This window comes from Poecilia reticulata, linkage group LG10, assembly GCF_000633615.1.
Source record: "Poecilia reticulata strain Guanapo linkage group LG10, Guppy_female_1.0+MT, whole genome shotgun sequence".
NCBI lineage: Eukaryota > Metazoa > Chordata > Actinopteri > Cyprinodontiformes > Poeciliidae > Poecilia > Poecilia reticulata.
Window position 1 is genome coordinate 7779975 of NC_024340.1, and position 12442 is coordinate 7792416.

A 12442-nucleotide genomic window follows, 5' to 3' on the forward strand; every position below is an offset into this window, starting at 1 on the left:
GACTGCTTACCTCGGACAGGGCTTTGGGCTCTCAGCCTGAAACGCAAACAAACAGTCACGGTATTTTTAGTCACTTTTAAAACTCTGGTTTAAAAAAAAAATGGATTCATGTTATTTTCTTTTATTTATTATGAAATGAGAATAACCATCAGGATAACAATGACAATGTGAAAGTAAAAGTCCCCTCAGACTGCCTGTATGGAAAATGCTAAGTTATATATATTTATCAATATATTATTATTTGTACTTTTATTCTAGATTTTTTTTTTTCTTCTTTCTTTCTTCCCTCTACCAGTAATATCTATGTGTGATTGTAGTCACACTTTTAGTTTTAAGGTTTTTTTTTTCTCCGGTAGCCAAGCAACGACATGTCTTTGCCAAATTTATAATAATTTATTCAATTTAAACACTCCGTTGTAATGAAATTACTTCCTAAGTAGCAAAACTGTGAGTAAAAAAACAACATATTAACATATTTTATTGGGATTTTATGTCAGACACAAATATAAATTTTCCTTTTATAAAAGTACGAAAACTGTAGCATGTATTTGTTCTCAGGTACCCAAATTAATTGCAACCAACTGGGTTCGGAAGTCGGAAATCAGAAGAAAAACCACAACTGTAAGAAAGCCATGAGAGTTTCCCCAAGGACTTCACATAAAAATCACAAAAATTACGGCCGACTCTGAGCATCCTCCTTTTCGAGACTGTCATAAAAACTCAGAGTGTATTCAGTCGGAGGCTTCTTCCAATTCGCTGCAACACAAACCGCTACAGGAGATCGCAGTCATCACCATCTACAGCAACTCTCGGAAGAATTTGAGTCACAACAACATATAATTTCCCTTTGGGATCGATAAAGTAATTTTTGATTTTGAACTGAATTGACTTTGTGTTTGTTTATCATAAATTCCACAATTAAAAGTTTGTGGTTGGGAGGTGAAAAATGTGAAGGGACATTGAATACTTTTTGTGAGACTGAGAATTAAAAAATAAATAAATCTGACTTACCTCATCACTTTCTACCAGATTTTCAAACTGGAAAAATGAAAGAAAGAAAAAAAAAGACAATAAAAGTAAACTTGGGTTGAATATTCACAGTTCAAAAGGACAAAATTAACCAAGTCCATAATTCATACCTCTATTGTGTAATGCTCTCCTGTAGTAGAACTTCTGAAGTATTTTGACCTGAAACATATTTAGAGGAATATATCATGTTTTGATAAAGCTAAGGCAAACAGGTTTGCAACACAAATCAGTTATTTTTGGTCATTTTAAGCTTTCATTAAATGACTGTCTAATCATACCTGCAGGTAGAGGCTTGCAACAGAAACAAGAATATGACATAAAACTATAATTATATAAGCTCTATAATGAGACAGAAGGGCAAATGAGTAGGAGGGAAGCTGTGTAGAAGGCGACATGGGGCTAAAACATCTATTATTTACACTCAATTTGGTGACAGAGCAGCCTGAACGCAACACAATGAAACAGTTTGTGCGTTGAAGACGAAATTAAAGCGCAAAAAAACATGTAAAAGTTCAGAATTGCTTTGGGAAAGGGAACGCGTTCGAATGCCTTCAAGCTAGACTAGCGTGAATGTATTTGTGACTAAGCTGTCAACAATAAGGTGGGGTGGGGTCTTCATTCCCCCTGAGACCGACCGGCTGGCTGGCTGCAGGTTAAGCCCCAAACAAACAGCAGCGCACAAACTGACCGGCCTTTATGTTAAACCGAGTCCTACTTCCGGTGGTGACACAGACGGAGCAGCACTGAAGCCTTCCTCCACATTCTGCCGTGTCACTTATCGACCAAAAACCTTAGCTGCGTTATCAGTAACCGGATACACTAGGTCAGGGGATGCTGTCAGGCTAGTTAGCTCGGCTAGCTAACTACTAGCCTCACTTTACGTACCCGCCTCCTCTCTGGATCCTGTTGGCTTCCCTCCTGAAGAGCCCCACGCAGTAAGCCCAGCAGTTACCCATCTCATTGTCAGGAATGACCGGAGTCTGGGGGTCCAGCTAGCACTCTCCTGGAAGCTGCTGGTGCATCACAGCAGGCGGCGACATCATCATCATCTTGTCCAGTCCTCTGATCCAACCACTTCCTCATCCTCCTTCCTCTCTGGCTGCTAACTCACCATGCATGGAGGAAACACCACCACCTGCTGTTCCACCTAGAAAAAAACAACAACAACAAAAAAACAAGTTAAGGTATCCAGATTCTTTACATTTTCTACCCAGTTACCAGGGGCGAAACTACATACTTTCTGGGTGTATGTGAACACACCATCTTCCCCACCGCCGCTCTCCTGGCCCGGGTTTAATATGTCCATACAGCTCTCCCTTATTCCTGCACTCATAAAATGCAGTAATTCTGTTATGGACTTTCTCCAGCAGAATTTCAACTGGGCCAATCAAAAAACAGATGGAGAAGTTGTGAACGACATCTGTCCGCCTGTAGTTTCAGCAATGGTAACGGAGGAAGTGTGAAGCCTTTCAGTCCGTGTGTTGCCCACGATCCCATGGCTGGTTCAGCTCTGTATTTCTCCCTTTGAAATGGTTGTTTACAGCACTGGCAATTTCTGGTAAGCTTCATAGCCTCCACAAGGTTTGCCCGTACATCACAGGCAAATGTTAGATGCTGGGTAGAGTTTAAAGCTTCAACAGAGTCCACACATCCAGAGAAATGATACTGAGAAACATTTCTGAATATCGTTTGAGAAACTATATTGAGAGTTATCATTTCTCAATAGCCAAGAGTTTATCTAGCAGTTGGTGTTACTTAATAAAAAAAGAACCAACTCAAAAATAGCAGCCCAAATCATCACTGATTGTGTGAACTCCATACATACTTCAAGCAGCATGGATTCTGCACCTCTCTTCTCTTGCTCCAGTCTCTGGGACTTTGACTTTTAAATGAAATGCAAACTTTAATTTAAAGGAAAATTTGGGACCACAGATTAATGGTCTTGACCGCAGGTAAAAAAATATCGCTGATGTTGGAGCTAGGGATATGAACTTGCAGCAATGCTTCAATGCATTTCTGATATTCTTTGCCCTTTTTTAGCAATTCATTTAATTTGTTTACTAAAAATATAATTTTACCGCTTTTTGTATAACAAAAGGAACAGTTTAAATGTCCTTCTTTTCATGCTCCTGCTCTACATTCATGACGCCTTCCTTTCAACTTATCTGAGGATTCAAAGTTTAAAGGTATTTGAAATTATGATTTCTGGTGACCAGTGAATCATTTCCAGTGGTTGACCGGTCCTCACTAAGGCAGAAGAAACGCTCATCTAAGCGTAAGCCTGTGAAAGACTCCAGGATGGGAAGATGATTACTTTGAAAACTATGTCATTACATATGGGAACTGGACATACAATTTGGGGCCAGGAAGTAGAAAAATTGAGCCAGAATTCATACCTTGGGTCCTCAAGAAAGAACCAACCTGTGAGACACTGGATGCAACACAAACTGAGACAGTCAGCAACCCTCCCAACACCATTAGTGGCAAAGGTGTAAAAAAAATGGATGGATAGTTCTATTTTGGACTATTAAAAAAAGCCAGTATGCATCGTTTAATGTAATAGGTTTAATTAGGATAGTTGTGTGTGTTTGCTTGTATGACAGATGGTTGGTGTGTATTGTTCTGGACCTGTTGGTTTGTGATAGCACAGTAAAATGTTTGGTAAAATTAAAAGAAGCATTTCTTACAAATTTGCAGAGAGGTGTTGCATTAAATAAACACTCAGTGCTAATAATATGCAGCATGATTTCTAAACCTTTTGCTTTCTAACAAAGCCTTAATGTTTGGCACCAAAAGTAAAATCCTAACATTAAAGGATAGATTTGTAAGATATAAAACATTAAAAGAATCCAACAGTCAGTATCACTTTCTTAAAAAAAAAGAAAAAAAAAAATACATTCTTTCTCAGGTGCTGTAAAAATAATTCCTCCGCATCACTTCCTGTTGCTTTTGTCACTCCGTGTCATCCAAGCCAAAGAGGTAATCGTTGATGTCGTCCTCAGCGGGCTTGTTGTCCACATCGGCGACCTCGACTTTCTTCACAGCAGGCATGCATCTAGGCATGAGCTTCTTCCCACTCTGGGGGAAAAAGAAAAAAAAAACGTGACTCCATCTGTCTCTGTCTCTCAAAGGATTTCTATGTCGCTGCAGTAATACTCTGACTAATTAGAGGAACCAGACGTACAATTTTCTTGGAGTCAGCCAAGGATCTCTCCAGATACCTCCTCATCCGTTCCTTTTGTTTCTCTCTCTGCTCCATCAGCTTTTCCTCACGCATCCTGAGTATCACAGTATGAGGACAGAGGGGCTGAATAAACCCTCGTCTTGCCCGTTTCATTACACCTCATATTCCCAGTCATACCTGCTCCTCTTCTCGCTGTCCTTGACCTTCTTAACCACCGCCAGTCTCTCTACTGGCATGCCTTCCAGGCTCTGCAGCAGCGAGAAAACGCGACTCTCGATTTTTGCCACCTTCTGCAAGGTGCTGAGGTCGGTGATCCTGTTTTCCACACAGGCGCTGTAAACCTCTGTCACCTTTTCATCGAGGGCATGCAACATTTCGTCCTGGAAATAAAAAAAGAAAAGAAAAGAAAAACACCAAGAGTTTAAATATTTAAATGTTCCGCCAACGACAAACAACTGGTAATTTTAGTAGCTCAGTGTTTTCAGAGTATGATGAAACTGCAGACGATTGCTCATGTTTTTCATTCAGTCAATTGCATAAAAGTTCCACAACAAAATGACCAAAGAGTTCAAGTATTTTTAGATTTATTTTACTTCTTATTAGGAAATATGTGCTTTCTTTCACTACAAAAACACAAAATCTTACAAAGTATTTTTTGGTCTAATTTCTGATGCAAATATTTTAATGCACTTGAAATAAGACAAATTACAAAGTATTAAGTAGTAAATATTTATAAAAAACGAAGAGTTTTCTCAATGAATTAAACATGGCTCTTCGCAAAGGTTTCTGACCAAGATGAATACTCCTGTGTACATTTGTAAAAAAAAAAAAAGTTACAAGCAGATGTTGGAAGACAATTTAATCCTACATGTGATACTAAAAACCTGTCAGCTGTGTCCAAGGAGAACAAGAGACGACAAATTGCTATATGCAAAATTTGTAGTTTTCCTGGATTTCGCTGAATTTTACAACTACTCTGGATCAAACCTACAGAAAGAAGAAATTATTATTTTCCCCCTACAGTGAACACCCTAATACAGAACAGAAAATTCCCCTGTTCCATTTTCTTTTTGGTACTTTCTCACTCTTCACAGCTCTATCACTCTGAAATATGCATGCAAATATGAGTGCAGACTCTCCAGAAAAGGGGTCAGATATGCATATTTAGTGTCCTTACTTGGTCCTGTGAGCTCAGTGAAACATGAAGCTGGACCATCTGTTCGAGCTTCGCGCCTCTCGCCTTCTCTTTGTCGAGTTTCTGGTTCAGCTCTTTAATCTGCAGGGCTATCTTCTCCTCCTCGTTTTCACTTCACACACACACACACACACACACACACACACACACACACACACACACACACACACACACACACACACACACACACACACACACACACACAGCAATCTAAACTTAGTGAATGGTTTAAATCACAGGTGTCAAACTCAAGGTCCGTGGGCCAAATCTGGCCCGCCACAGCTTTTTATGTGACCCTCTAGATTCCAGATTAAACACTAAATGTGCTTAAACATTATGTTATCAATCAAATCAATGCAGTTTTTATCTGTTTACTGCCAAATTATATCAATCAGTCCCTCCAGTTCCTTGAGAATTATCGTGGAAATTCACACAAAATCAGCAAATTGAGCTAATAATTGAGTTTATTGCAGATTTTTCTCAAAAATTGTCAAAAACTCTTACTTGAACTGAACAGCTGCCTCAACTTTCATTGATGTCAGATTATAGTCCGCGATCCATACAGAGAGCTATAAAAGTTGCATTTACAGTCATAGATAAGCGCAAATATTTCCAAATTAGTATTACAAACCCTTTGACTTTTATTGGAAAAAAATTAAAAAATAGAATCACTAAATCCTGGAAGGACTGGAAAGATGTTCAATAATATTATTTAGTTTTACGGATTTATTGATATTTTAACAGTTTGTGAGCAGGTTTTATCAATGCATTCTGGCACAACCAGCCCTTTAAGAGCATTCATGATCTTGATTTGGCCCAAAACGAAAATGAGTTTGACACCACGGGTTTAAATGACGCTGGATAAGAAGAGAAAAAGGTGCAGGCTACTGAGTGCACCACTTACATCTTCCTCCTGGTCGTGTCCACGGTCTGCCGGAGTTTCTCCAGCGCCTCCCCTGCCCTCGCAGAGTTCTGAATCAGGGACAGGTTCTGCTCCGTCAGCTCTGACATCAGGTCCAGTAGCTGCTGGGGATCGGTGAAATAAAGCTCTGGCTTATCCTGAATGGTGGAGAGACGTCAAAGGTGAAAACTGCAGATAAACACTCCAAAGGTAAGACGTTCTGGTGAGGGGAAACTGACCTCTAAACTGTCAGAATCCGGTGAACATGTTTTCTCTCTGAAATATATAAAGACATTTTTAAATGAATACATTTCATAAATCATTCCCAATTTTTTACCACAAGAGGGAGCTGCACACAAGAAAACAAGTGTCCAGAATTCATCTGTTATCGTAAACAGTTTTAATTGTAAATTTGGGTAATGGTAAACATATCTATAGATACAATGTTTGTGTTAAACTTACAGCCAATGTTTAATAAATATATATGTAGTTAAATAAAATCTGATTTAAGATTCTGTTGCTCCACAATCAGCACAAGTAAATTTGCCCCACTTTTACTTCCCAGTGCAATTTGTTAACTTTTCACCGATTTATTGCAGAAATCTTTTTCCAGCCAATAACACTCAGGACACACTCCAGTATTTGATCAGTTATTCTGTAATTTAACAAAATTCAGCATATTTAAGGCCAACTTACATTTTAAAAACCTATCTAAGGCATTTTAAGGCCTTCATGTTAGCCACATGAATTTAAGACTTTTTCAAAGACTCTTTAAGGACACGCAGACATCTTGCCGTGTGCAACAGTGAAAACTTGAATACATCCATTGAGTGTTATATGGAAAATATGAAAAAAATTAAGATGTTCTGGTGTATGGCAGAGAGCGCAGATGGTTAGAAGTGTGTGTAAGTGCTCTTGCAGTGTGTCACTTTGAGCAGAGGACAACCTGGTCACTCTGACAGGGGGAAGCTTCCTCTCCAAACCTGCAGATAGGCAAACAGGAAACACACAAATAAATGATTGCTTTTAAACAGCAAAATGCATCTCGCGATTAAATAAGCAATCAACCAGAGCAACGCTAAATTGTTATTCCAAATACCCGTCTCAGAAGGTTCCACTTCCTGTCCGTCATTCTGTTCGGACGACGATTTAACCTTTGAGTCTTTGCTCTTCTTCTCATCCTGCCACTCTGGAGGAGAAAGTCTGAACAGGAAGTCCTTGTACTTCAGGTAGTCTGTCAGAGCGTCTTCATACTTCTCAAGTTCACTGTGAAATAGTAATAATAATTTTTAAAAAACACAATACAGACTTTTAGTTGCAGTTTTGTCACCTCTCGGATACTTCCGCGCACTGAATAATGTCAGATAACGTACAAGTGTTTGTACTCTAAGGACTTTTTCATATTTCGCCACTTCATAACCATAAGCTAGACATCTAAAAAGTGTGTGGTGGATTTGTGTTTCCCCTCCTTAACACTGTTTGTTTTGTTTTTCACACATGAACAAAACTAACACTGTTCATGCTTTACTTCAGCAGGTGGAGAGAAGCAGGTCAGAGGTGAAGTATCAAAATGTGACACAGCTACCTTTGAATGGTCCTCATCTCAGCGGTCAGCTTCTTGATCGCGGCATTCTTCTCCTGTTTTGATTTTTCCTCCCGTTCAAAACTGGAAGCATACAGATGCGCGTGTTGGTTAGAGCGATATCCTAAAGCAACATCCTGTTGTCCCAAAGTGAAGACGTTCACAGTTACACCCACAGAGCTCTGGCTTCCACTGACTTCCTCTCATTCTCCCTGAGGAACTCTTCAAACTTTTGGTTGTCCCTTTCGATGAGCTTCTCAAGTTGCTTCAGCTTTCTTTCTTCTTTTGCAACAGCCTTCTCCATCTTCAGGATCTCAGAACGTTTAGTCATCTGAGACAACTAAAAAAAAAAAAACCCCAAAAGATAAGGAAGACATATTACAACCTGCCTCTATTATTCTCTTGGAATTCGGAGAATCTGTTTTCTGTAAGTGAAGCCATAACCTTTGATTCTCTCGTCTCATTTATAGGAAACATTTCAAGGCAAATCTGTAGCCTTCTTGAGATTTCACTGTTTACTTTAGAATGTTCCCTTAATTAAAACTAAAGTAGGAATGGTTTCTGTTTGGCGCTAGGATTAGACAGACTCCGACTGCGAGTCCAAATCCTTTTCCACTGTCTAAACAATTCACCTCCAAGACTGCTTGTTGCCGTTCCATGAGGAGTAATTCATGTCTGCTTTCTTTTGTGAGTTTCTCTGTTGAGGGAGAAAAACATGACAGCTGAGTTTTGCACAAAGTCACAAATGGCATTTTTGACAAATGTGGACAAATTTGTTGACACCCACAGTAAAAATGCATAACAAGCTCCTTAACAAAGACTTGAGAGGTGGGTCTTTGACCACTTCTCTTTCTCTCTCTTGATTTCCCCAGTCACATATCCTTATGAATGTTTTTTTTTTCTGCCCAGCCTTCTCGAGCGGAAGAAAAATAGCTAAAAAGCACTTCAGTCACATGTGGGGTGTTCCTCAAGGCTCTATCTTGTTTAACGTCCACACGCTCCGACTAGCTCTACATTACCACATCACCAGGTAACTGTGAACCCATTAAAGCACTCAGAATTTGTTTCGAACAAATCAATGCATAACTTTCTTCTGCTAAACAAAAAAACCTAAACCGAACGAAGTCGTTATTTTTGGACCTAATGAGGAACGATCAGTAGCTTCCAGCTATTATAGCCAGAAGCTACTGATCAGGAATGAAATCTGATCAGTAGTAATGATGGACTCAAACCTTTCAGAAACACGAGTTAAAACTAGAACTGATGTCCCAACAAGATCTTAGCTTAGCACCAAAATACATTACAGCTCTGCTGATGTTGGTTCAGGTCTAGAATCAGAACCAAACATGGAGTTTTTCTGCTCCTCTAATCTGGAGCAAACTTCCAGAAAACTCTCAAACAACCAGAACACTGAGTTCCTTTAAATCAAAACCTATTAGTTTAGAATTGCTTCTGGTTAATAATAACTGGAACATCTTTAATTTTAGTCCATATTTCCACTTTTCCCCCCCTCTTCATTATGACACTGCTGTGTAACGTTTTATGCTATTATCATGAAAAGTACTTTGAATTGTCTATTGGCTGAAATGTGACGATGACAAACGCGATTTACATTTATCATATAACTGAGTCGTTATATTGCTAATGTTCCAGTAATCGCGCCACAGGTTGTTGTTTTGTTAGAAACAAACGTTTCATGACGTGGATTTTTTTCCCCCACTGAATAAAACTCAGGCTTTTCCTCAAATTTTCCATGAAAGATTACGCTACCGCCATAAAAGGAATACTTTTTCTTTTTAAATTTTTTTTAAGGCTCTTTACACAATTTTATCATGGGCATCAATAGATACGCTCAGTGATTAACATTGTACAAAAGCTGAACTTCTCCACCCTTTCCTCGCGCTACCTCCTTTCGCCGTGGTGATTTTCAGCTCGTGTGTGCTCCGCGTTTGTTTAGGGAAAGCTGCTTTACTCCTGATTTGCTTCAGACTTTTCTTCTTCTCGTTTTCCTCCTCCCCCTCCTCCAGTTCTCCCACCAGCTCATTCTTCAGCTTGGCCAGCGCTCTTGCAGCGTGGGTTGCCTTTTCTTCAATTGGCAGCGCCAGAAATTTTCGCATCTCCTGAGCACCAAAGAAAATAAATTAAAAAAATTAAGAAAATAGGGTTAAGGGGGAGAGAAGCTTGACTTCGACACGACTAAATAATTTTTTTTGCCGCGAACGTGGAAGTGCAGGAGCACAGCAGAGAAGAGGGAAAGTTGCAATTTGTGACGAAGCACACACAGACCTCTCTACGGTTTGCCGCTTCCTCTGCACTCAGTGCAAAAACGGTCTTGTTGTTTGGCACTTTATATGGGCTCTGCTGTGCCCTCCTCCTCCTCATTTCTGCACACAGGAATGAAGAAAAAAAAAAGAATACATATGCTAACAGGAGTTTAATTATCTCACTTTTTTTCACTGGAGAGATTTGTTATTTTATACCTGCTTTTTGTAATTTGGCAGCAACATCAGCCTCTGAAACCAAAGCCCTGTCTGCTCCGTAAGCTGAAAACACAAATGTTGCAACGGTACAGAGGGTGTGCTGGTATACTGTAAGTGTGAATGCTTAGCATCCTACCAGAAACGTACAGGGATGCAGTGAAGACATTTTTATTTCTGCTGTCCAGAGCCACACCAGCTCACCCCTTAATTCTGCAGTAAAAAAAGACATATAAGACAAAAGATAGAAAAATCAAAGGTCAAGTATTGGTATTAATAAAAGCATTATTGAGATTGTTTTGTATTGATGTTGTTTGTATACATTTTTCTTTAAGGTTTGCATCCCTGTAGCCTACTTATTTGCTGTTTTTGGGTTGCAAAGCAGATGGATGCCCGATAAGAATAACTTATATTTAAATATTTTCATCTTAAATCTAAAAAATAACTCTCACTGTGGCTCACTCAAGTCCCAGGGGTTTTGACATATTGTTTCCTGAATGATAAATAAGTCAATGATTATATTTCTCATCCATTCTTAAATTTCCAAATTATTTTTATTCAACAGGTCTAGTATTATTCAGGCCAAGGTGTAGTTAGTGAAAGCTGAACTTGGTTTTTCCTAAAATGTTTGTTAACCACAAGTAAACCTCGATTAATTCATTATGGCAATCAATTTTCACATGTTTCCCCCCCTAAAAAGAAATATTGTTTGAAAACTTTAAATCAGTTATATGACTAGAGCATTTAAATGTGACAAAAAGCAAAACAGAAAAAAATCAAATAGCTAGCCATTTGAAGTAGATTTATATCGTTTCTTGCCTAAAACAACTTAGAAAACAGCTAACAGTACAAGATAAATACAGGCTTTGCCAGCCTAGCCTAAATTAAGCTTTTCTTTCTCGTTTTTTCTTGAAGAACAAACAGAAATAGTTTGCTGTTCAAGATTAAGAACACGTCACACGCTTGATGGGAATAACAAAAAGCCATCCTACCACGTGACCGGGTTGATTTTAATGACTTAAAAACCGAAGAATTCACCTATCTTGAAGATTCTAGAAGGACTTGTGTTCTGTTGGCATGGCAACCGGTGCCTTTGTGGTCTCTTTCGTACTACTTCCGTGTTTTCTGTGACTTCAGAACAAGACAAACCAAATGGAATAAGCTTGTAAAATACAACCTTATTATTATTACTTACAAATAAGAAAGAAAATGCTTTAAATCCCTGATATAAACGTTCATAACTTGAAAAATACTGCTAAACTTTTATCTTGTTACGTTTCTTTCTTTGGGTAACAAAAAAAGGAAAAAAATGTCTAAGAAAAATGCTGCTTGCTTGTGAAGTCAGACGAAAAAGATGTCTCGATAAAAACCAACAAGAAGAACTGCTATTCTGCATATATTGATGAAAGTTACTTCAAACACTACTTTAATTTGTTGTTAATAAATAGAAAACCCACCATAACGCTGCTCCTAAGTAAAGAAACAAAAAGGAGAAGAAATTCAACACCTAGATTGAGCTTAAGATAGACTTTGTGTACCGTTGTCATAGCAACTGCTGCCTTTGCAGTCCCTTGGGAATTTTTGCCAATTACCTCCATGTTTTCTGCAGCTCTAAAACTGTCAAATGAAAGTCTAACAAAGTTAATTGAACGAACTTGGCATCAGTGGAAAACACCATCCTCTTTGGTGCCATTTCTTTAAAATACAGCAATTAGAAATGTAAACTTTGAAGCTCGCCATTTGAGGACCACGCTCTCTCCACTAGATGGCAGCCAACCATCACATTCAAACTGCAGCAAAACTTAAAATAATCTCCGCGGTGTGTACAGAGTCACTGCTTCCAGGCACATTCCAGATTAAAAACCTCATTGCTACCAGGACACACCGGCATGTTCTTTATATAAGCAGAATCTGAAACAGTTCTCGCTTCCTTCAATGTGTTGATCACCAACACTTGTCTTAGTCTATGCTGTGTGCCAGTGAATATACTTAGAACACCATACTGTACATTGCATCCCACGCATCCACACATGACCCCATGCATCTCTGCTCAACATAGCAGCCCACGCACTAC

General features: G+C 38.9%; 2 protein-coding genes across 5 annotated transcripts in view; both read right to left on the reverse strand.

Moving 5' to 3' along the window:
- ap1ar (adaptor related protein complex 1 associated regulatory protein) overlaps nucleotides 1-2153 on the reverse strand; it is a 10889-nt gene extending 8736 nt beyond the window's left edge. Inside the window, exons 1-4 of one of the 2 annotated variants that reach the window (XM_008419814.2) lie at nucleotides 1915-2153; nucleotides 1140-1188; nucleotides 1012-1038; nucleotides 11-36 (exon numbers count right to left, since the gene is read on the reverse strand). In XM_008419814.2, coding sequence (XP_008418036.1) covers nucleotides 11-36; nucleotides 1012-1038; nucleotides 1140-1188; nucleotides 1915-1985 — 173 coding nt within the window. In that variant the 5' untranslated portion in view covers nucleotides 1986-2153. The remainder of the gene's footprint in view (nucleotides 1-10; nucleotides 37-1011; nucleotides 1039-1139; nucleotides 1189-1914) is intronic. The other variant, XM_008419813.2, reaches the window with a different exon arrangement.
- A 652-nt stretch (nucleotides 2154-2805) lies between these two features.
- On the reverse strand, nucleotides 2806-11897 carry LOC103471037 (cilia- and flagella-associated protein 100). Of its 3 annotated transcripts, none has more exons than XM_008419816.2 (16): nucleotides 11407-11424; nucleotides 10508-10581; nucleotides 10372-10434; nucleotides 10178-10275; nucleotides 9798-10011; nucleotides 8524-8588; nucleotides 8068-8231; nucleotides 7895-7975; nucleotides 7409-7575; nucleotides 7256-7292; nucleotides 6549-6585; nucleotides 6313-6467; nucleotides 5391-5520; nucleotides 4391-4593; nucleotides 4214-4307; nucleotides 2806-4107 (listed from the first exon to the last, which is right to left on the reverse strand). In XM_008419816.2, exons 4-16 carry the CDS (start codon nucleotides 10271-10273, stop codon nucleotides 3982-3984), a joined length of 1569 nt encoding a protein of 522 aa, XP_008418038.1. In that variant the 5' UTR covers nucleotides 10274-10275; nucleotides 10372-10434; nucleotides 10508-10581; nucleotides 11407-11424; the 3' UTR covers nucleotides 2806-3981. The 3 variants fall into 3 exon arrangements, with proteins under 3 accessions (XP_008418038.1, XP_017162468.1, XP_017162467.1); XM_017306979.1 differs by lacking the exon at nucleotides 11407-11424 and adding an exon at nucleotides 11826-11897 and having other exon boundaries at nucleotides 2807-4107; nucleotides 10519-10581; XM_017306978.1 differs by having other exon boundaries at nucleotides 2807-4107; nucleotides 10519-10581; nucleotides 11407-11497.
- Between the last annotated feature and the right edge of the window lie 545 nt (nucleotides 11898-12442).

Bases quoted from the DNA above. Each gene is read 5' to 3' on its own strand.
- LOC103471037 (XM_017306979.1), bottom strand. The intron at 8,589-9,797 runs GTAGCGCGAGGA...CTCCCTCAACAG, and splicing joins AATCACCACGGCGAAAGGAG to AGAAACTCACAAAAGAAAGC. The intron at 4,594-5,390 runs GTAAGGACACTA...TTTTATTTCCAG, and splicing joins CACTGAGCTCACAGGACCAA to GACGAAATGTTGCATGCCCT.